Here is a 23,618-nt window from a genome sequence, read left to right on the forward strand (position 1 = left end):
GCAGTAATTACTGCATAGTGCTAAATAAATTCTAGATACCTTATGATTCACTATTTCCTCTAATACCATGAAGTTGCCTGAAATAAAAAGAATTATTTACCACCAGTCACATAGCAGATGTCTGTCATAAGTATTATATTGCTGGATACTTACTAAATATTCTGAAAGATTGAAGGTACTGTTTGTTTCTCAAGGCTGTTTTTAAAATAAAAATAAGTCTGTTTCCAGGAAAAAAATTTTTACAGAAGGTGTGAATTTTAAAAAATTAATCACTCTGGATAGAAAACCTTGTTCAAGGGTTTGGATGATAATAATGCTGGCACTAATCTTTGATTCTTCTTCAGAGCACTGTAAATCCAGCTTCTCAGTACATTGTAAAATGTGCATTTTTTTTTCTTCCTTATGAGACTCTTGGCAAACTTTATGGTTAATACAAAAACATGCAGCAAATTAGATGTTGTTAAAAACAGCTGAGAAACATCTTTTAACAAGAAGAGAAAAGGAATAATTTACTTTAGAGGGTAGTTTTAAACTTTGTTAGTTTCAAAATAACATATTGTTTTCAGAGCACTATTAGTATCTGATGGCCAACTACTATGTGTATTTACATAGTGTTTCTTTTCTCCCTATTCTTTTGGATTGCAAACCAAGAATATACAAAAGACACTTTGCTTATTTGGATTAAATTTTATTGCGGTACCTTATATAATTTATACTATTTTTTTTGACTCCTTGGTGTATGGTGAAATGTAAATCAGTGATCTTCTCGGTCCATTCAATTAATATTTCTCATAACAAGATTGTGTGTCATAGCATTTGGCAGTGCTTAGTTTAGCTAATGTCCAGATAATATGCTCTGAATGGATTGTATTCTGGCTAAGTAAGTTAGGCATTTAAGTAGAAACCAGTGTGACTAATGGGCAATATCAAATTCTCTAGGACTTGCAGTTCTATATATGCTTGAAGAATGCATGCATAAAGCATGAGCTATTTCATAACCTTGACCTGGGCTGCATCACATCATTTTGTGCTGGTATTTGCACTGGGAGCAGTGCGGGTGACCTCGGCACCGATGGGTGAGAATGTCCAGTTCTTCATCACATTACCTGAAAGCCTGCTGGGGAGGTAGCCTTCAGCAAGGCCTTTGCACTCATGTGGGTTCTCCAGCATATGAATGAAATACATCTTAGCCCATTTAAAGGATATCTTCATGTTTTGGAAGCACAGAAACACGTCTGGTTTGATAGGGTCTTGCACAGGAGGCCAACATCTAAATACCACTACAGGAATGCTCAGAAACAGCTCTGCATAGCAAAGGGCAACGACTGCCTGTGATGACTGCTCTAGGGAGAACTGAAAAATTACTTCTTGTTACCTGAATCCTTCAGGACGGGAACTTTTTTCTTCATATAGATAATTAATATAAAATGTGACTTGTTATAAATGAAAAAGTGAATGTGAACTTTTAAAGATAATTTAAAATAACTGTTGTGATGGGAGAGACAGTAGTGGATTAAATGTGAATCTGAAATAGAAAATCTAAACTCCTTTTCTATTTATGTTGTGAACTGATCTTGTCATATTGGGCCAAGACCTTCTCATGAGGGGTTGAGTATACTGAGACCCAAAGACTGCTGGAATCAAGATAAGATCATGGCATTTGTTAAACTGACCTGACTCTTTCCTTTGTTTTTGACTTATCTGTACTATGTTTATGTCAAACATTTCAAACTTTCTTTATGATACTGTTTTGACTATTCAAGTAGTATCATAACCTATTAAGACTGTTAAGAACCTCACTGACAGTGTGCAGAGATTGAGTTTGGTAAAATGATGCTTTCACAGTAAAATAATTCTAACGTAATTCATCCTTCCTTACTGCAGTCTTGCTTTTAACTATGGAGTGAGACTTGAGAGTTAACAAAACTGGTCCTTGCTCCATCACTGTCAGTATATGGTACCTACTATGTACAGAAAGAATTTTAATTTCTGGGTCTGCCCATTTAGTACCATTCTAACAAATGTAAGGTTTATGAAGGAAAAAATATCCAAGATTTGCTTTGTTCTCACTCTGACTTTTTTCCCTCTTTGAAGGTAGTTTTGCCACGTGATGGTTAATTTGCATTGTAAATTGTGTTCACCCAGCTTGGGGGACAATTAAGATATAAACAGGTGTTCATAAAAGTATAATTTGCCAATCAAAATAAACATTAGATTCTAGGGATTTCTGATTATCATCTGAATGATGGGAATAGGACAGTGAGTAAGGGATCATTTTTCCTTGAAATGTGGGAGGGGAGGGAGGCAGAAAGATCTTTGAAGATCTAGTTTAATTGACTCCTAAATGTAACCCAATTTTTCAGCTGGGGCTTTTTGGCTTCCCTTCAGAATATGGGAATGATGAAATACAAGCAAATACCAGCACCTCAAAAAATGATCCACAAGTTCTTTCTTTCAAGAGGGAATGTAATAAATTCATGCAGAGTAGAAATTAAGAGAAATTTTTAAGTTTACAGCAGCAACAAATTTAATGACTCACCTGAAGTGTTGTGGGGCGTTCTTTCAGATAAATATAATCGTAAATAAATGTTCTGTCTGTTTGGTAGTGTTCATAGCAAGAGAATATATCTGTACTAGAAGATGTTTATGACTTTTGTTCTGATGCATACTTTGGGCCCTGGCAAGAAGAAGGAAGACTTCTCTCAAAGTGTAAGCAATGAGCAGCCATAGAAGCTAATGCTCTTCAGAAGCGGATGATCTTCATCTTGGAGATAACTATGCTGATTAGAAAAGAAAAGCACAAGAGATTTTAGTGTTTTTTCCTGAACTTACAGACTTACTTGGAAAGCTGAAATGGGAGAACTACACAGGCTATCTTCCTGACTTCTTTGCTAGCTTTCCTATTTTTCCTGTCCTCTAAAAGTACCAGAATCAGTAAGGAAAGCCAAAAGAAATCTCTGTCAGCTCTTGCCTCTGCTGTTGCATGTAGCTTTCTGAACTGCTGTTAACTACATCTGAAAATGGAGAACAGAAAAGGAAAGCCAGGGAAAATAAAGAAATATCTATAAACTGTAACTGTAGGAATTCTGTAGTAATAAACATACCAATATTACAGTAGCATGGAGAATGTCACTCCTCTTGTGTATCGCATCATAACCAATAAGGTTAGTAGCTGCATGTATCAGTCATTCCTTTTAATAAATTTCTTAACCTTCAGAATTTTTACATTATTATCCTGTGACATGATAGTAACAGATCTTGGGAAGTTTTTCTTAAGCCTTAGATTTCAAATCATTGTATGAACAAAAGCTTCCAAGTGAGGGCCCCTTTGGGAGCGTGCAGCACCACTCAGCCTTGTGTCCCAGCCGGCCGTGGAGGAGCGCGCGTCCTCCGCCACCCGAGACAAGCGCTGGCTGTGACACAGACTGGAGGGATTGTGTCATTGTTGACTCATTGTTGGCAGGTTCACAGAAGGTTTAGCATTGGTTTATGTGTCCTACCAGATGAAATGTTGGGTTGTGTAAGGAATGACTGTGCTCAGGTTGAGTTCAAGGCAAAGGCAGTCCTTTCTTTGGGAAGAAGATGGAATATCTCTTCCCTGGCTAAATGTTCTGGCAAGAAAACAGAGCACCCACCACCTCCCCAACACCCAAACTGTTCTTCTGTCAAACAGCAATGCCTTCAGGTTCTCTGGAACAGCCATGATCTGTGATACTCAACTTCAGCACAGGTCAGATCCTGAGCAGCACAACACCCCTAAAAATCATGGATGCAAACAACCTCCATATGACTGGACCCATTTCACTCTTGAGATCAGACGAATACCAAATTACTGTTAAAAGCTTTCAGTGCTCTTCCTTCCCTAATAGCTGTGTAAGCTTTGGAGTTTTCTGGCTGCATGCTGAATATGGGAGGTAGAAAAAAAGAAGTCAGGACTTCATCAAAGTCAGAAATTCCTATCTGTGTTCATGGCTCTGACATGACTTGTTAAGCACTTTCAAAGACCTTACTGAATATTTCTGTATCTGTGCTGATACAATGTAGAATCCTTAGAACAAACATCTCACTTCTAGAGATCACAGAATCATTGATTGATTTGGGTTGGAATGAACCTTAAAGATCATCTCATTACAACTCCCCTGCCATGGGCAGGGACACCTTCCACTAGACCAGGTTGCTCAGAGCCTGTTGCCAGGAACATCATTATGGGTGCCTAACAGGAGGTATCAGTTTGTATAGGATTTTATTGCTATAAATAGTAATAGAAATTACATTTGATTTCCAGAGGCAGAGTAAATAGTCTGTTCTTAAAATGGTAAAAATTTCAGTATGAACATTTAGTAAAGTCATATTGGTAGGTCAGGATCAAAGCTTGCAAGTTTATTGGGTCCAACATTATTCTCTAAATTGTGTTGACTACTTCTGTATGGCAAGCTTTTTCATTTCCTTGTTGGTTTTGGTTCTTGGGTTGTTGGTGGTTTTTTTAACTGTGTTTTTCTATAAAGAACATAGTTGGTACTGCATATATTTCCCTATATAATACCAGCCAGTCATGCAATTCTATTTCACACTGGAAAGCAACATCATTAATCCTTTGAAATAACTAGGATAGGACAGTTCTTAATCACAAAAGTAATTCTTTTTTGGACAATTTCTGGAAAGGCACAGGGGGAAAAAAAGATGGAGCTTCATCAGTTTATGAAAGGAATTGTATGAAGTCATTTCCCCTAAACAAGACTGAACATAATGACGAAAAGTCCCACAAGCCTTATGGGTTTCATAAATGCAGAGTGATTTTGGGTAGCCTGTCTGAGTTCAAGAAGTGTTTGGACAACATTCTCAGGCACATGCTGTGACTCTTGGGGTGTTCTGGGCAGAGCCAGGAGTTGGACTCGATGATCCTGATTTCCTTTCCAACTCAGCATATTCTGTGTTTCTGCAATCATTACAAAGAGTCTTATTTTTTTTTAGCCTTAATTCTGGTTGATCTGAGCCAAAGAATTATATCAACATGTATTAAGAACTGCTGTTTTAGAGCTACCTAAACTGAACTCTGAAACTGCTTTTATTTGTTTGGTTGGTTTTTTTTGTTTCCCTTTATTAGTAGGACCTTGTGGTTCTGTACGAAGCCATAGCTGCCTGATTTGTAGTGTGTAAATTTCTGTTCTTCTGTTCTCTTTAGGTAAATACAGGGCACCGGTCACAGTTGACTGTATCAAGCACAGAGATGGGAAATCAAAGGAGTCAGACTTTGGAAAGCAGCCCTTTCATGTCAGACCTCCTGAGCGACGTCCCCTTTGCCCTCGCACCACATGTGTTAGCAGTGCAGGGCACCCACAGTGACGTTCCTGACCGACTGCTCACCTACGACATCAACGATAATTTATCAAGATTTTGGTATGACTTTACACTTGAAAATTCAGTGCTCTGTGATCCATAATGTTCTCTTTATTTTTTCTGCCTCTGTCAAGGAACAAGTCTTAAAGTGAAGATAAAGACTTAACTGATTTAATATTTTGGGGGCCTGCCGCTGGTATATCAAATGGATTATTATTCACAACTGTGATCTATTTCTTAGCTTTAAGTGAACTATAACTTAGTACATTAAATATTCCATTTATTTCCAAAGAAATCACACAAAAGTGTTTCAGCCTCAGTATGAGACTGGCTGCTGGTTTCTACTTCCAGTAGGTAGGCTGCAGACACAAACATTTCATGACTTTAAGAGGAAGTCTATGTCTCAACTATTTTGTTATTTTCAATTAGCTACAAAACACATAGATCCCGTTACACATAATAAGATCACCTCTTGATTTTGTACAGATAGGAACCAATATTAATGCTAAAGCAATGCTGCATTGCACTGCTGGACAGAGAGCTTTTCAGTGAAACCAAGTTTTAAAACTCAGAGTTAATTACAAGCCCTTAAGTAATCATTAAGACTTCATAGAATTGGTTAAACTTTCAATTTCAAAGTGAAAATCAGTTGCTTCCTTCCCTTTTCCAGTAGATGGTATTTTGTCTGTCTCATTTTGTGCCTGCCTGGAGAAGTTGTCCCCGCCTGCTTGTTGGCTGCTGTTTGTTCTCATTACCACATGTGTTCCTGATTTATATACAGATCAGCTTTTCCATTTTAACCTCTTTGCCCCCTGAAGAAGGAAATCTCAGGACACGTACTTTTAATGGTCACACCCTTCTTTTTTTAATTTGTGTGCCAGAGGTACAGATGGCAATGCTTAACAACAGGAAAACATTACATTGTTTCTTATCCAACTAAATTAAACTGCTAAATACCTAAACATGCGTTCTCACAGACCACTGTATCCCCACTCACAAGCTTTGAGCATGTTTTTACCAACTAAGACCAGAGCTGCTGCTCCACCAGCAACAGCTCTCTGACGTCACATCACAATTTGTGATGAATAATGACCTGTGGCACACACTTGTTTTCTCTCTCTCGGGGTACAATATATACATTGTGCTAAATGTTGGTGGATACTTTCCTATATTTTTTATGCTCTTACACTCTTATGGTAGCTGAAGTACATGTGTTTTCAGACTTGGATCCTCTTACAGTATTTGAGATAAATATTGTAAAATGATGAAAAAATTACATTGTGGATATGTCTTAGGTTGTTAAATATTAATAGTTTAGATTTTTTTAAATGTGCATATTTAATATTTTTGACAGCTGTGTCCTTAAATGTTTTGAAGTTATTGTTTCAAGGGGAGCATCTATGCTGCACTCCAATAAAAAGAAGCCAAGTAATAATGAGTTATTTTTTATATGTGAAAGTTATTATGTGGTTTCACCTTTATTGTTTACTACAGCTCTGACTATTCCGCTTTCATAGGAACTTGAACTTGGAAATTCAATTTAAAAATCTTTTCAGTGTAATTTAAAAATTAGTTTTCTTCTAATAAAATATATCACACTCTCATCTGGTGGAATCTGTGTGCTGTGTTGGTGACTTGCAGTGGTTTAGGTGGCATCCATGACACCGTTTGGAGAATAGTGTGGCTGGGATCTGGGAAGTACTCGGGCCTCCTAGAAGGAAGAACTAATTTTATGAAGTTGTTCAGAACTGTTTTGTTTTTTGAGTTTCTTAGTTAATGCATACCCAAAGCACTAAAATAATTTTAATTATTATTTTATATCCAGCATTTAAAAATTTGATCATTCTACAAATAGCTATTTCCATTCAAGCTGTCCATTTTGAATCTGAAATGTTTCTGCAGCTCAGCTGCTCTAGAAGCAGAGCTGTAAAGCACTGTTGAAGACCAAACAAACTCACAATACTGGTTCTTTCTTTGATAGCTGACTTGGCATGTAATTTTTTGCAATAATTTTTTGCCTAAAGTTAGACAATTTATCTAAAATAATTACATCTTGTCAGATTTGAGCTCTGTTGCACTCACAGGTGTCCTTTCAAAAGGAAAGGAGCAGCAACGGAGAGTAGGGAGGAGGTTGTATTCACCATGATGAGCAATGTAGACAGTAGGTTTAAACATTTGGTCTTCATCCTTTATCATCTCCTGTAAAGGGTAAAATTTACACCCAGCAAAGTACCACTAAAGAGCAAGGGTGCTGGGAATGTGTCTCATGAGTGCCCTGCCTTTAGCAAAAGCTGGGGCTCAAATCTCTCCCTTGGTCAAATCGTCCCTGAAATTGGATCGATGCCTTATGGCACATGTTCAAAGGTAAATCAAAGAACAATTTCATCCAAAGCAGCCTGACAGAAGGCTGCCTGGGAGATGGTCCCTACAGACAACTCCCTGGTGACAAACTCAGAAATTGAACCAATGTTGTGTCCAGCAGGTCAAGGTAGTGCTTACAGATCCAGTTTCTGCTGTTTCTGTAAAGTGTGATCCAAACCCCGATACGACAGTCAGCAAATATACATTTGTGTGGTCACAGAGGAGAGAGTTTCACCCTTAAAGCACCTGAAGGACAAATACAAAGAGCATATTCACCATGGCAATTACAGTATCTCAAAATAACACACAATTTATTGCATTTTTAGCTGGAGAACCTGTTATGTTCACAAAAGCACTAAAGCAGCCTCCTGGGCAAGATGAGCGGGTTGTTCTGAACAACAGCATAAAACTGGAGCTTGAGAAACTACCCTCCTCCCCACAACCACTCTTTTGTTACGACATGATAATTCATCTTGTTTTGGGTTTTCTCTGCTCAGCCTAGTGAGTAGGGAGAGGAACCAGAAGTGCAACTCCTAGGGGTAACTCCTTCCCTTCCTGAGTAACTGCAACTCTTCTACTGATGACAGGGCAATTCCAGATTAACCAGATTTCTTTTTGAAGCCAAAGACTGTACAACAACAAAGAGGCAGAATATCCTCCTTAAATTCCAAAGGTAGACTCCTGTTTGGTGCCATAGGAAGACAAAGGTTTAGTAAGCCAAGCTGCATTCATTCAGCCTATCCTGCTGTGCTGCAACTTTTCACCAACATTAAGCCTGACTTTCTGTAACGAGCTCACAAAATTAGAAGGCACATGTGTTAGGCCTGATTTATTCCCATCAATATGTCAAATTCCTTAAACTAAGGAAAAAAATTTAACTCCTTGTATCCTTCATTGAAACTGGGTTCTTTCTTTACCAGTAGATATTTATGTACTTTGACTCTCCTAGAGAACTACCACCTCTTCTTTTCTTCTGAGAGATGAGTTCCCACAGACCCTTTCTTAGCTGTCCTGCCTGAATGACAGCCATGGAACTGAATGAAGTGCAGGTGGTAAGAATATGATGACACTATCGTACTGGTGATCTGAATCTGGACATAATCAGTATCATGTCCCATAGTCCTTTTTGTGTACATGTAGTAGACAGCACAATAGTGCCTAATGCCTCTGTTCATTAACATAAGTAAGGGGAGATTAACAGTGGATCACATACTCATTTGAACATTTTGGAACAGATACTTCTTTTTAGTCTGCAGCTTTCCATGCAGTGTTCTTTCTAAGTTGTGTTTTACTCCAAAGAACAGTCAGTGAATATTAAATTAAAGTTTACTTTCTGATGCAGTATCAGAGTAGCTCAAAGAGCTTTGTTGTATCACAGCTCAGTATTTTCTCCCTTCTACAGAAGCAAAAGTCTGGCTGTATGGTTCGTAAAATAAACCAGAAGTTGTAAAGCTTTCAGCAAGTTATGATGAAATGTTGAAGAAGCCTTTTTTTAATTCTGTAGCAAAAGAGAGCATCTAGAGATGGAAGTGGAAGTTATGGTGACCCCAGAAGGATGCAGCAGCTGTAGAACAGAGACAAGAGAGGGCTTAGTTCTGCTAGCCAATTCAATTCACTTTTTCTTGCTGCAAAGATAAAATAAACTCTTGAGATCAAAGATCTAATTTACAAGGCTGTCCTCTCAAGTCAGTTGACACATGTACTTCAATAACAGAACATGAAAGAAACTGCTCAAAAGCAAACAAAAAAAAAGATGAGCCTTGATTATAAACATCCTTCATCCAGCTCTTTGTGGCTATCAGCATTATGGTTAGAGTAGCCTCTCACATCCAAATGTTCATGTAAGTGTTCTGGGAGGTCAGCTTTGAGCATCCATCTAAATCTCACTGGAAAAGAAGCTGATGGGCTCAGAAAACAAAGCCCCAGGTGGACTAGCCCATCACAGAGAGATGGGAATTACTTATTTAAAGCAACTGATACTAGTAGAACTTTAGTCTGGCCTTGTGTCAGCCCTGTTATGAAGAGTTCTATTTTTCTGTTTTTCTTAAGAAAATGAAGCAACATGTGACATACTGTGAGTTGTAGAGTAATTTCCTTTTTCAGCTTTTTTTAAAAACTACTGGTGCATCTGCTTGGCTTATTCGTCTCTTAAAGAAGGTTTTAGATTCCTGCATTTTCTTCCTTTAGATTCCTCTGAGTTTGTCTATGGTATATTTAGATAGGGCTTATGTAGAAGACTTAATATTTGTCTTATCAATTTATTCAAAGGATCTTTTTGTTGTTATTATTTGACTTTTATGTCTTTTGCAATTTGGCTAGTTCTCCTTCAGTTGTCTCTCAAATAAAAGACATTTAGACTTCTCCCTCTGTCAGGGTGGAATAGAACATATGCATTAAATTTATCCCAGAAAGGACTGCCAGATTTTATTTCAAGTAATAGTACAGTACTTGCAGGCATTACATATTAGTCATAGTATAATTATGGCTAAAAGTGGACACATGGGGTTAATGTCTGCTATCTTTTAATGTTGTTCAATTCATGTTGTAATTTAACTTCTGTTTTGGGGGCAAAGTAGGAAGGTGTTGTAATGGCAATTGATACTGGTTTAATAGAGGAATTTAATACTTCCTTTTTCACCAGATGTAGTTTTCAGTATGTGCACCTACCCAATGATCAAGTTAAAATAACTGCTTCAAAACTAGAAGTTACCATCCTGTTATTAAATGGCATCAATTAAGAGGCCATTGATTATGAAATAGAATTGTAGTGTTTTGCTGTAGATCTCTCAAATGCTTTACAAGTCAGTTTTAAGATTATTCTTGAATCTTAATATCATACATTGAAGACAAATTTTAATCCTAGGACAGCTGTGAAAAATAGAGTGATTAAATGAACAATGATGGCTGACATATTTTTGTTTACTTAGAGGCTAGCTAACTAAATTATTATATGTTGCAGTTATTTCCATACGAAATTTTGTGTAGCACTGTTGTTATAGCTATTGATTTGTACAGATCTGAGAGAAGCTATAGGAATAAAACCATTTTCCAGATTTTGTCCAAAACTGTTCACCTTCATATTTAAGACTTCTGAGTCTTCCCAAACTCAGAGACTTCACTGCCACCTCCGATAGCTGTGTCTTCTAAAGAAAGCTGTGCCCTATTTTAGAAACATCAGTATCTGGGAGGTGCTCTGCTCCATCCCACTGGGACTGACAGGTGATTTCCAGCATGGGGCATATCCTGGTAGACAGACATCCCCAGGGTGGTAGTCCTTTAAGAAAAGGATGTTGTACATAGATACTCTGCAGGTAAAAGCAATGCAGACCTGGCCAACTTCCACTCCTGTCTCCTACATGACCAGCCATGTGATCACAGATACCTGACACAGCTCCTCTAAGCATGAGAGGTGCTGCTGAAGTCAAACTCTGTGTTCTTGGAAAACAGTTTGCCTTTTTTTAAACCAAGCAATTTCATCTTCTGTTGATCTGCCAGTCTTAGCAGTTTGCCTGTGCCACTTCACTCTGCCTAAACCAGAAGGGGAGATTTCAGACATGATGCTAAAGACTATCTGCTAGAATAGGAAGTCATCCCAAGACTGGTTTGTTCACCACAGATATCAAAAAGAAGTCAGATAAGACTTGCTCTGCAAGGATCTCCTGTAGCAATGGAAGTCTCTTGCTGTTTATAAGACTACATGCACAGTGTTTCAAAATATTAGGTTTTGATATTAGATTGGGTTTTATAGTCTTCATGGCAAAGAGCAAGAAAAGTGTTCCCAGTGTGTCCTTGGCAACAGCAATTTAGCTGTATGAAGATTATTTTCTCCTATATAGTTAGGAAGACTAAAAATCACCTACTACACCCTTCTTAAACAAATGAGGAAATTCAACTGAAGGATAAAATCTTACTTTGAAATTTGGGAATAGGTTATTCTGGTTTTATATAAATTGCAATTAACCAAACAAGGCTTTTCTGGCACCTTCTGCCTCATCTTGCTTCAAAGAGTTATTCTGGCTTTTGCACAAACTAATATTCTGCTCCCCCAAAGAAACGATGAAGATAACACTGAAAAAGTTCTTTGAAACATCATCCATTTCTGATATATCACTGTAGCCTGGAGATCACTTCTGATAATAACACTATAGTCTGGAGATCCTGACCCAGTGATTTGTCTCTTTTAGGATTTACACTGAAAATGGTATCAAAACAGGTCATGTGTGCAGAGCAGTCTCAGCAAACTGGATCGGTGAAGGCATTGCCACAGCAATACAAGAGGAGAGAAGGCATCCCCACAGTGAGATTTAGTGTAGAGGACTGGTGATAATGGAAATTACATTATCCTAGGCTTTTGATCAGGGCGAAAAAATAAAGGTGACAATTTGGCAGTTTGCTCTTATATTTAAAGTATTAAGGATGTACTTTGCAATAGCTGACAGAAATGCTTTTGAGAACACAGTAACAAAGCAACACTTGGCTTGCTCTATTTACCTTTTCCCCTTGTATGTATCTATTGATCATAAAACTAGTCTGGCCTAGAGAAAGCCTCTTCCACATTGTTTATTACATTATTAAGATGATGAAATTTGAGGTAAACAAAGAAGAGGAATGATTCTTATCTGAGAATTTCCTCCCTTGAGCTCTTTGTCCCAGATACATCCAACCTGGGCTTACAGGAGCCTTTCCTAAATGTCCTGATGGTGTCCTGGATCAGGCCAGGCCAGAAAGTCTGAGCAGGGAATTTCTCAGACACAAAACTTCTCTCTTCTCTGCTTCCTTCATGCTGATGTGCTTAATTACAATCCCAGTCATCCTAGTTTCCATCTGCAGGGAGGAGGGATGGGAAAGAGGAGCTCTTTGTCCACAATTAAGATGAGAATAACCTTCTGGCTTGTCCTCTCTTCCTTTGGCTGTCTATGCAGGGAGCCAGCTGCTGCCAGAGACAGCTCCAGCAGCATGCCTGGAACAGGACAACCTTATCTATCTCAGCTTTTTTGTCCTTCTTCTCTCCCTATGAATAATGTCTGCAGAGATCAGAACTGTCACTAGCAATGGAATGCTGTATTATAAATGGGAATTAATTTACTTTTATATAAGTATTTTGATTTGTTCAAAGTGTTTAAGACCTGATGATGTGGTCTGGGGAGGATTCAGTGGGCTGTTTCTTTGCTCCAAAAATAAAAGAAAGAGCTGGTCTGTTGCCAGCCATGGAGGAGGGAGGAGGAGGAGGAAATTAGAATATGCAGCATTTAAGGAAAAAGTCAGATAAAAATAAAACTTAATTCTGTAGATACAGTTTTACTCATGAATTGAACTGCAGTTCAGAGAAGGGAGATGTGGAGGAAGTTAATTTATAATGACCACATCCTAAAATGGACTGAAGTGGATTTCAGAACATACTGCTTAGTTGTAGGCCAGCAATCAGAGTTTTTCAATCTGCTGCTTCCTCCAAATGTGTTAAAAAACAGCCTTGTGGGTTCACATAACTGCTCAGTTGCCAGTTGATGCCTACATCTTGCCCTCAGCACAGTGATATTTTATGCATAGACAAAAAAAGCAGTTCTAGAAGGGAAAAGAGATTTTTATATGAACTTGTATTTCAGCAAAGTTATATTTTACACCATCATAACTAAGAACACGATTTGTCCTAAAGATCATAGCAAAATTAATGTAAAGAGTACATATGTACACAGAGCATGTGGACATATGTTACCTATGTGGATAGATATGCAAGGATTGTTTACAAAGAGTGAATTCCACATTGAGTGAGACCAGTCCTAAGTTTCTCCAGAAAAATTTTTGTATATACCTTTAATTCAGATATCAGAGGCCTCATATGGCTCTACTGGCTGAAAAACCTGTGTTGTTTTGCCATATCTTCTGTTAATAACACTTACCAGACGTCCACATGAAAAAAATACAAGACATTTTTTTTAATACCATGTATAAAATAGTACTTGAAATTTTCCCTGTTGTAATTTGTGTGAAGGGGCAAAGGGACTATTTACACAGACAAAGCTGCAGTTTCCAGACTTGAATCTTTAGTCATTCCATGTGAACCATGTACCTTTAAGAACCGCTCTCTATCCTCATAATTCCTTATTATAAGAAATTGCAGTTGGCAGCCATCAGGTTAAGTATTTAAATATTTTATATTTAATTGAGGGGATTAAATTCATATTTCCAATTTAAAATATTTTCCCATCTTAACTACAAAACCTGGTTGTATGTTCTAAAGCTTTTTAAAAATGTCAATACTGACTTAATGTGAAAACACATTACTATCTTTTTCTTGTCATTTAAAGATAGACTCATTCTATAGCAGGCACCAAATACTGTATTATTCTGATTGCTGCCTTCTCTTCATTCCCCTTCTCTATCCCTTTCCCCATAGTTGACTTTAGATGCCATATGTGGCAAAAATCCTCATAATGAAATTGCTGGCAGAATCTGGTGAAGAACAGATCCTCTTGGTAGAGGATCATGTCTAATTCTTCTTTTGTAGTCTACATTTTCATTTTTTTTTTTTTTTTTTTTAGTTTAAATGACTTAAATACTTCCAAGTACAAGGCTTGGGAAAAGGAATTGTGCTGACCTCTTCTTTGAAGTAAGATTAGGAAAAGGACAGGGAGAAAGTCTATTAAAACGTGGCTGCCTTCCATGCTTTTTAAAAATGTGCTGTTTGTGTGTGCAATGCCTGCCAAGGAGTCTGTCTGCATCTTGTGTGTTCCAGTCAACAGTGCATGCCCTTCAATTGCATCTCATCTCCATTTTCGGGCAACTCCATCTCACCTTTTCTCTGCTTTTAGCAAATATCTGAGAATTTCATCAGTACAGTCAGCTGTGCCTTTTCCATCGTGGTTTCAGCTCTCAGGCTGCTGGGGCAGCTGCAGCCCAGTGCTGTTGATAGCCCAGGTGGGGTGGCACTTGGAGCCAATGGCATGGATTTCAGGTCATGAGCTGGATTCATGCTGTCCTGAGGTTGACTTTCTTTTTTAAATCTAGACCATTAAAGCCATTTCATTTCCGTCTAAAAAAGCATGAATATTAGGATGCTAAGCATAGCATGGGAGTTCTGCTGCTTTGTGGGGCAATATTCTCCATGTGGAGTATTTCCAGAAGCTCAGCAAAGTGGCTGTTACCTGGGGTTCCTGAAAGGCAGCCAGTGCAGGAGCTGTGCTCTGTAGGCCAGCACATTCCTCTAATTGCTGGCCTCACTGCCACAGACTGGAGCCTGCAGACCCTCGCTGGGTTCACCTGCTGATCCTGCAGACAGCCTGATCATTGATCTCAGTGGAAGCAAGGAGATCAATTGGGAACCAGGAAGTTTTTTCGATTACTAAGGCAAAATTTTCCTCCCATGACTGTGTCCCATTTCCAAACTCCCACTGGATCTGAACTCTGCTTCTCATGGACAGACTCCTACCTCACAATTGCTAGTAATTATGCATCTAACTCAGGGGTCAGGAAGATTTACTTCTTTCCTGAGGCACACACCAGAATTGTATCTTGGGTGCACATTGAGGCTGTGGCATCTGCTGTTTTTTCCCCTACTTTGCCTTCATTTGTGCAGCTAGAGGAGGAGTTATTCTGCATTTTGTGAAGTCCCCACCTGAACCATCAGAGGTCCAGGCCTTAGGACACAGCTTCCTGCATCCTAAAACATCCCTTCCCAAAGTTCACACTCAGTGGCAGTCTGATGGCTTTCAATGGGGGACTCTTCATCCTCAGAGTTAAATCCTCACCTTTCTCCTCTGCATAAACAGAAGGGTATATATTCAACCTTTATATATAACTGGTTATTAAAAAAGGAAGGTTTTAAGAAAAACAACCCAAGAAAGATCATTTGGGTACAGTCTGTTCATAGCCAAACACCATTAGAAAACAAGTGTTTCCAGGTGTTGCTCAGAGTGAAGGATGAAGTAAGCCTGATGGCATGGGCAAACAAGTTCTACACGCTTGGGTTCACCACAGCAACCCTGCAGCTCCCCCGTGCCTCAGCAATCTCCACGTGTGGTGCAAGTGCTGCTCCTGGGAGGTGTTTGGCAAATGTTCCCATCCCACCAGGACCAATGCCTTTGGGCACTTGGATGGCCAGCAGAGCAAACTCCAGATCAACCTGCTGCTCACTAGGGGAACTTGTAAGCTGTCTCTGGGTGGACACAGTGTAATGACAGTTCCTTAACCTGTGGAGCAAGGATGCAGTGGGAGCAGCAAGTAATGGAACAGCTGGCTTTGGAATTCATACAGGAGGGTTGCATCCTTGGAGGATGGGAGGTTTTCAGAAAATTCAGAGCCCTAACCATCCTCTTAAATTGACGTCAGTTTAAGATGACACTCAGGGTATCACACTTTGTTATTATTTAGAGTAGTAATGCTTCTCACTAGCCATGTCCATATTACAGCAAGCAGTGCTGCCCAAGGGGAGTGAATCTATAGAATAAAAACCCCAAGGCTGAAAGCTTAACACCCACTCTTACACATATTTCTAGTTTAGTCTGCTGTTGCTCTTGTCTTATGGGCTGAATGTTCTCTGGATTCCACATGACATATTCTGGTTTAGTTTCACCCAAATGGAAAGCAGCTTTCCTGCTCCAAGATAACACTGTGATTGAAATGGAAACATGGTGAGTTGGAATTTTCTGGAGATGAAGTCCCGAGATGAAATGCTGACCTGTGTGCATCCCTTATGTCTAAACAGGACTTCACTGCAAGAGCTCAGCAAGCTCAGACTCGAGCTCAGGAGATGAAGTTGTTCTTGTGAAATCATAAACCAGGGATTTATTATGGCAATTACATAATAATTATGTAATTGCTACAAAAGTGGGATTTGTCATAAAATCAGTTATCCTCTTAGCTTCTCAATGCAGATCAGATAACAATAATTTTATTCAATAATATTATCTAATTTCCTACATTAATTCATTCTTTGGATATAATGAAATGCTATAACAAATTATTCTGAAATTGCTCTTATTTCTCCATACTTTGCCTTTTATACATGTAAATGTTGTAGAGACAGATGTTGCATTTTTGGACAATTTTTAAAAATTACTATTCCAAATAGAAAGGAAACAAACTCAACATGGAGAGAAACATAAAACAGGTCACTTCTGGGTTTACATTGCTTAAAACTGTAAAATAATGTAACGTGTCTTTTCCACTTCTAATATTATTTTTTGGCAAAGTAATTTTGAAAACAAACCAAAACATCTAAAGTTATTTTTAATGACAAACTACTCTTTTCCTTACAAGTTGAAAGTTACCAGAATTGTAAAGCATGTGAAGAGTTTAAATTTTGATGATTGACTTTCCAGTGGGAAATATTCTTAATAAAATCGATTAGTTGCTTCTTTAAAAGCAAGGAGGAAGATAAACATTATCTAGTTGGAAAATGTCTTAACTATCCAAAAGGAAAAGCAACTATAAAGTTTTAAAACCTCCTCCAGGTTCTTCACCATCACTGTCTGAGACAACCTTCTAATTATGACTGCCACCATTTGGGAGCTTTATGACGTGGATTTTTTAACTGAAAAAATAATTAGGAATGTGAATTGTGTTTTGTGAATGATACACACGCTTTTACAACTTTTTCCTAATCGCACCGTGAGATGTAACACAGCCTGGTAGAGCCTACTGTGGGTTTTGGCCAAAGAAAAAGCAATTTTCACTACACAGCCTTCAGACATAACTTTTTGGACCCCTATATTGATATATGCAGCTTTATATGACTCCCATATTTATATGGCTTCTATATTGAGGAGCTTTATATTTCTTCTGTAAACAGTCATCTCCCCTGATCCATACTGTATGGAACAACTTGAAAACAACATTATTAACAGGAAGATAGTCACTCATAGGAAGTATAATCACATTTGATTTTAGAAAATAAAAAAATGAGCATGCTGTCTGGATCTCACTTGCCTATTTCCCTTTTACAAAAGGATATTTGGGCTATGGATAATTTATAAACAAATAGTATTATATTATTGATCCCTAATCTCCATAGTTACTGGAATCCTCCAGTTGCATGTGTAGAGCAGCACGAGCCAGAATAAGATGGAAATTATTACAAAAGACAAAGAGGGTAATTTCCTTTATATTACACATTGGCATAAATGGCAAAGCTGTTTTGTCTTTACATGAGGAGTTGGTGAGAAAAAAGCAACATTGTACTCAAACACCATAAACCAGGTTCTTGCAAGTAAGAGTGCACTGAAGTTTTAATGGTGTGCTGGTCAGATTTAGATCCTGATTTTTGTCCATAGTGTTGTTATAGACCTTTCTGGTCATACTGGGACCTGTGAGAATACCACCAGCTCGAGAGTCACTCTTATAATGTCACTTTAAAGTAGTGGTAAGTACTCAGCCTTGTACAGTTAAGTTTTCAAACTTTTTTTTTTCTTCTTGGTGTATGAAAGACCCAGCCAACCAACAGGAGTGTTATTGTTATTAAAAAATAAAGCACAAAAATACCTACACATATAATACTAAGTACCCTAAGATTGAGCTTTCCCACAACACTACCTCTGTTTTTCAGTTACAATAATCTCAGACAGTTCTTGGAGCAACAGTGTGGGAAACTGTAAAGCAAATGTCAGTGAAGTTTACTTTTTTAACAAACATGTTTTTAATACCCTACTGTGTCACCTTTGAACTGACCAGAAGCAGGTTAGTCCTCTTCTAGATACCTTGAGTCCAAGCTGTCTAACTACTTTAAATGGAAATAGCAATTAGTGGAGGAAGTTTTTGCCTCTTGATTGAAATAACTTGGAAGAAAAAAACCTCTGTTAGTCTCCACGCACTGATTATTCTTTGACTTTTCCTTATCAGGTTCTTTTCCATTTACTTTTAGTTTTCCTGTTTCTGAATTCAATTTCCCCTAGCCTCATCTTTGTGGAATATTTATCCTGCCACAAGCTATTCCCCAAGGCTGTGGATATCTGCCTTCCAATCTAGCTGCAGAGGTAACTGCTCTGAAGGACATGGTCACCTTTTCCACGGCAGCTATCAGAGGGCTGCTCCTTCTCCTTGCATTCCTGCATATTTTTTTAAACAGTAAGGTACTGCCTGTTAGCCTAGTCAATATTTTAATACTCTCTGGCCACTCTCCTCTCTGTCTATTTATTAAAAGGCACTTTTAAGATTCCTTCCCAAATAAAGCATGTTAATGATTTTTTTATTCTTTTTCCACTGTAAGTTTACTCCCAAATATGGTATTTTTGGCATGTGTCGTATCTCTCAAGGCTCCTAGTGGAGTGGATACTTACAACTAGGAGTAGATATTATAAAACAAAAACGGGATTTACAAAGTATGTTCTTTCACATAATGTATTTCAGAAAAAGTAGTAGAAATGAAAGCACTTAAATACACAAGAGCCATAAAGTTGTTAAACCAAGATGCTTAGGTACTACTGTAGCCACGGAAGGATTATAAGCAATAAAAAGATCCACTTTTGGAACATAAAGTATATACAAGACTATAGAAAACAAATCATTCAGCATATGGAAAGAGGATTTGTGGATGTTTCTGGCTACAGGAAATCTCAAAAGTTGACAAGAAGAGTCATTCCAGAACTGCCATTAAATGACGCTTCCATAAAAAACAGTGAAGCAATGATACACTTCTATGTTTCTGTGTAACTGCATTATTCCCTGCCCCAGATGTCTAATTCCCTGAAAAACTCCATCTTCAAAAGGAAAACAGTGGCCAAGAATCAAGCTGAAATTAACCTACTAGCGAGAACTGAAAATTGGGGTTTGCAAATCAGGTCTTTGGAAAATTACCACAAGATGTATCTATTAGAAATGGCTCCAGAAATCAGAAAGACTAGTTTTGTCTTCACTCCTTCCTAAATAAGAATAATAAATTGCAAAATATGCAAGGCTAGATCACATTAGAGAATTCTCATAAATTATATATTGCATAGTTGGACATTAAACTGTTAATCCAGGAAAGCTTCAGAGTATGGGTTTCCAATTTCCACTTTATGAATTTCTGTCAGCACAGCTTCCTGTGGTCAGATGACGTTTCCTGTCAGTGCCAGGCTTTTTTCCCCAAAATACTTAATTGAATTTTAATGCTGTGCAGAATCTCACACACCGGTGCTCTGTTGAAAGGCAGTGCTAGAGACCATTCCCATTTTTTGTTCCTGATTGTACCTTTGTGATTTCTTACTATATTAATTCCTGTAAGCATGTCTAATTTTCTCACCAAAGACTTAACCACGTGAGCCTTAATTAAACACATTAGTAGTCATGGAACAATTAACTTAAGTCTTCCAAGAAAGAATTGGTCTGCAGGGAAGGGGAGTCAAACACTGAGTGTACTGTGTGCTAGCACTTTATTTACAGAGGCCACGCTGAGAAAACCCAAAATCAGATCAATATCAGTTTGCCTAAAGAAGAAACGATCATGCTTCATGGGCTGAGACACTAAAGTCTTCTTCTTGCCTATAATTCTTAATACACAGCCACTGTCCTGGAGCTTGATCAGAATTCATGAAGCTGCTGAAGTCGAGAAAGATTATTGATCTTATTAAAGATGTAACAGCACCAGACTGAGAAGATGGAGCCTCCGGAGGAAAGAGGATGGGAGCCTCTGGGAGAAGCTGAAGCAGCTACACTTCACTCTGTTTGGCTCACACTGCCACGAGAAACCAGAGGCATTTTCTTTCATAGATCAAGAGCTTCAAAGCCAGGGCACAACTGCCCCATATTGAGCACTTCCATCTCTCCACCTACAGCTGCAAAGTATGCCTTCCTGGTCATCATCAACAATGTTTTAATTAACTTTGGAGACTTAATTCCATCTTCAGTTAATCCCATCTAATGCTACTGGAAACAAAGGAGTGGCATAGGTGTAGCTGGATGGGAATTTAGAAATTGTAGGTTACAAGGATATTACAGATGGCCTAACTTGACTGACACAGCTGGTACCAACACAGAGAGAAATCATCTAGGTATACTTTTGTATCCTAGGGTTTTTTCTGTACTAACTCTAGAGTACAAATTAATTGCTATTAATTTGGGGGCATTTTGTTTAGATTGACCCAAAATATTTTTTCTTTTCTGTTCTGAGGAACAGAAAAACTGCAGAAGTCCCAATTCAACTAAGTTGTTACTTTTTACAGGAAATTGCTTGTTTTCAGAAGTAAGTAGAACAAGAGGAATCAAAGCACTCAGTTCACTGAAATTTGGAGCTGGGGGTTCCCCCTGCTGAACACCTGCATAGTTATGCTGCTTCACTCACTGAAATGAGAGAAACTGGGTTAAATTTGGAGGGATGCTTCAACCTCAAGGACCAGGATATTTGGAGCTCCCTCAGTCTCTCCTGCTGTAACTCTTCCATCCTCTCTCTATATAAAATGCATAATAAATATTAGGTTAGTCAGAGCCCATCCCTTAAGACAAAAACTTCTTGCTGCTAGTCCTCATAATTTTTTTTCCCACTGCCAAAGGATTAAAGGGATGGAAACAATGATGGCAGAAAAGGAGAGGCACTGGCTCTTACCTCCTTTCCCAGTCTGAAGAGGGCAAAGGAGTGTGCAGCTGGACACCTTCAGGGTGATGACCTTGAGCTCCTCCTCCCCTTTCCTGTGTCCTGCCCTTAAAGGTGCTGCTCCACACTGATGTTTACTCACATGCACAAAATACACCAGTATCAGGAGCAGGGACTGGGGGCCTTACCCCAGAAAGGAATATAACATGGCAATTAATTAATTTAGGTAGGAAGTTAAAAAGTTCAATTCAAATAATCTCATGAAGAAGGTCTTGGCCATACAGCTGCCAAGTTCTACATTATTCAAGTGCCAGGTATTGCATCAAAGGAGGCACAAATCCTTTCATTTCCTCCTCCAGCTTTATTTATCTAGGTAAAAAAGCCAGCTGAAACTACTTGGCAAATCTGATGCAGATTAAAGTGGGGGGGAAACTAAACCCAGTACTTTTGATAATTACTGTAGTCACCTAAAACATTCGCCCAGCTGAACACCACAGTGGTATTCTTACAGAACACCTGTGCAGGCAGGATTGTCAAGCTAAACTGGAATTTGTTTTATCTCTCCACTGCAGGTGAAAATTAAAACTTAAAACCAGAAAGAAGTAACACTGGCTAGCAACCACTCTCTTGATAACAGGTGACATGCAGCTGCTCTTATCAGGGTAAAAGCTGCTGCCAGAGAGGAAAAGAAAGAATTTTTAGATTCATTTCCTTTGCAAAAGGTGGTGCTGCTTCAGCTGGGTGAGCTATGCTGTTTGGAGGAATACTTCTGACTCCCTACTCTTTCCAGAAATGGTCCTTTCTATTGTGGTGTGTCCTTACGTGTCAACCCAGACCATTTTTTGGTTGGTGAGGGGGAACCCCATCCTCCAGCAGGGAGAGAGAAGCCCAAGCACTTGCTCCCTGTGCTTTTCCTCCAGGAATGCATGGCAGTGATGGAGCCATGAGCTGCACCCACAGCTGTGCTGTGCAAAGGGCTCGTGCTGTGCTTGAATTTCATGTCAGTGATATATTTTCCCAAAAACCATGGAGCAGGTTAATCCTTCAGTTCCACTGTGTTATTCAGGTAGTCATAGATAATTTTTTCACTTACAATGTGTAGATTCTGTATTTATGACCTATCCGACTATTTGAGAGTTAATTGTGAAAAGGAGACAAAGCTTCATCAAGAAAATAATTAGAAAAAGCCATCTCAATATTAACAAGTATTTATGGAGTATGCCCCATTGCAAAGATGAATTTTATTCTGATTTTCCTACATTAGAAAAGCAAGCTTTTGCCTCTTGCAACACTCGTCTGAAATCAACCTTGATAGCTTCTGTGGAGTGAGGTCTAACCTTTTCTTGCAGCCTTGGATCCACATGTATCAACCCATATATGCCACGTGTCTATTAAGCAAATAATTTCATGTGAAGTGTTTTATTTCAAGACTGAAACACTGTTCCAGGACAGGTAGTATAGGAGTGAGGCCAGGTGAGTGGACCTTTGAAGTATTTTTTCCAAGGCAAGGAAGGGACCATGATAAAGTTCTCACTGATCTTCTAGATATGACTGTAAAAAGACGAGTGAAGAGAGAGATTGCTCACTTTGAGATACAGGAAAACACTGTGTTCCCATTGATAATCCATGCTAATCCACTGTGTGTAGAGCAGTAATTGTCTTGCACAAAAAGTGCAAAATAATCTGAATATATTGTCTGAGAGTCAGGAAATATCTGTTCAGAAAAAAAAAAGGCAGTGGGACAACTATAGAGTTTGTACTATCAGCACTAAGTGTACTCAAAAATGAACACTTGAATAGGGCAGAATAGCCTTAGGGGGGACTTCCTTGTCTTTCCAGAGTAAACATACCAGTATGACTATAACCAGACATCTTCTAAGAAAACATATATAGTTTGAACCACTTAGGATTGATTTGGGAAAACATGAAAAAGCATCTCATAGAAAATCCATTGGCATACTTTATTGGTGCAAATAGCTACACATTTTCTCTGTGTATGTCACATGCTCAGAAAGAAAATAACATATGTGGGTACAAAAATTAACTCATAATTCTGCCTCTCATCATCCAATTAATTTCTTGTAGAAGTTTGTTTCTCCAATAAGCCATGGACTACACCAGACTTTTGATGCACTATTATAATTTATAGGATAGCAGTAGATGGAAATCAGGTTTTCCCTTTCCAAACTGCTGATATATAACAGAATTTGGCATATCAACTAACTTCTTTGTTTTTCTTAAAAGCCTGCCATGTAAATACATAAGCAAGCCCTTTTCTCTCCTGAATCTGTATGAATTTGTAATAATTATATAATCAATGTTTTTATCCTAAAGATTGAGGTTTCCTTGTTTGGCAGAATACTTTTAATTAAGGCACACCCATAAACACTGGAATGTTGGAGGATGATGTTTTTTGGAG

General features: G+C 38.4%; 1 protein-coding gene and 1 long non-coding RNA gene across 6 annotated transcripts in view; one reads left to right on the top strand and one right to left on the bottom strand.

Moving 5' to 3' along the window:
* Positions 1-6,941, top strand: part of UMAD1 (UBAP1-MVB12-associated (UMA) domain containing 1) — a 78,944-nt gene extending 72,003 nt beyond the window's left edge. For all 5 annotated transcript variants that reach the window (XM_014878497.2, XM_088162124.1, XM_088162136.1 and 2 more), the window contains one exon: positions 5,183-6,941. In XM_014878497.2, coding sequence (XP_014733983.1) covers positions 5,183-5,440 — 258 coding nt within the window. In that variant the 3' untranslated portion in view covers positions 5,441-6,941. The remainder of the gene's footprint in view (positions 1-5,182) is intronic.
* The window catches only part of LOC148225121 (uncharacterized), a 35,157-nt gene that overhangs the window by 3,937 nt on the left and 7,602 nt on the right, over positions 1-23,618 (bottom strand). Inside the window, exon 2 of the long non-coding RNA XR_015802666.1 lies at positions 2,670-2,780. This is a non-coding gene — a long non-coding RNA (uncharacterized LOC148225121). The remainder of the gene's footprint in view (positions 1-2,669; positions 2,781-23,618) is intronic.

This window comes from Sturnus vulgaris, chromosome 1 (assembly GCF_052056855.1).
Source record: "Sturnus vulgaris isolate bStuVul1 chromosome 1, bStuVul1.hap1, whole genome shotgun sequence".
Taxonomy (NCBI): Eukaryota; Metazoa; Chordata; class Aves; order Passeriformes; family Sturnidae; genus Sturnus; species Sturnus vulgaris.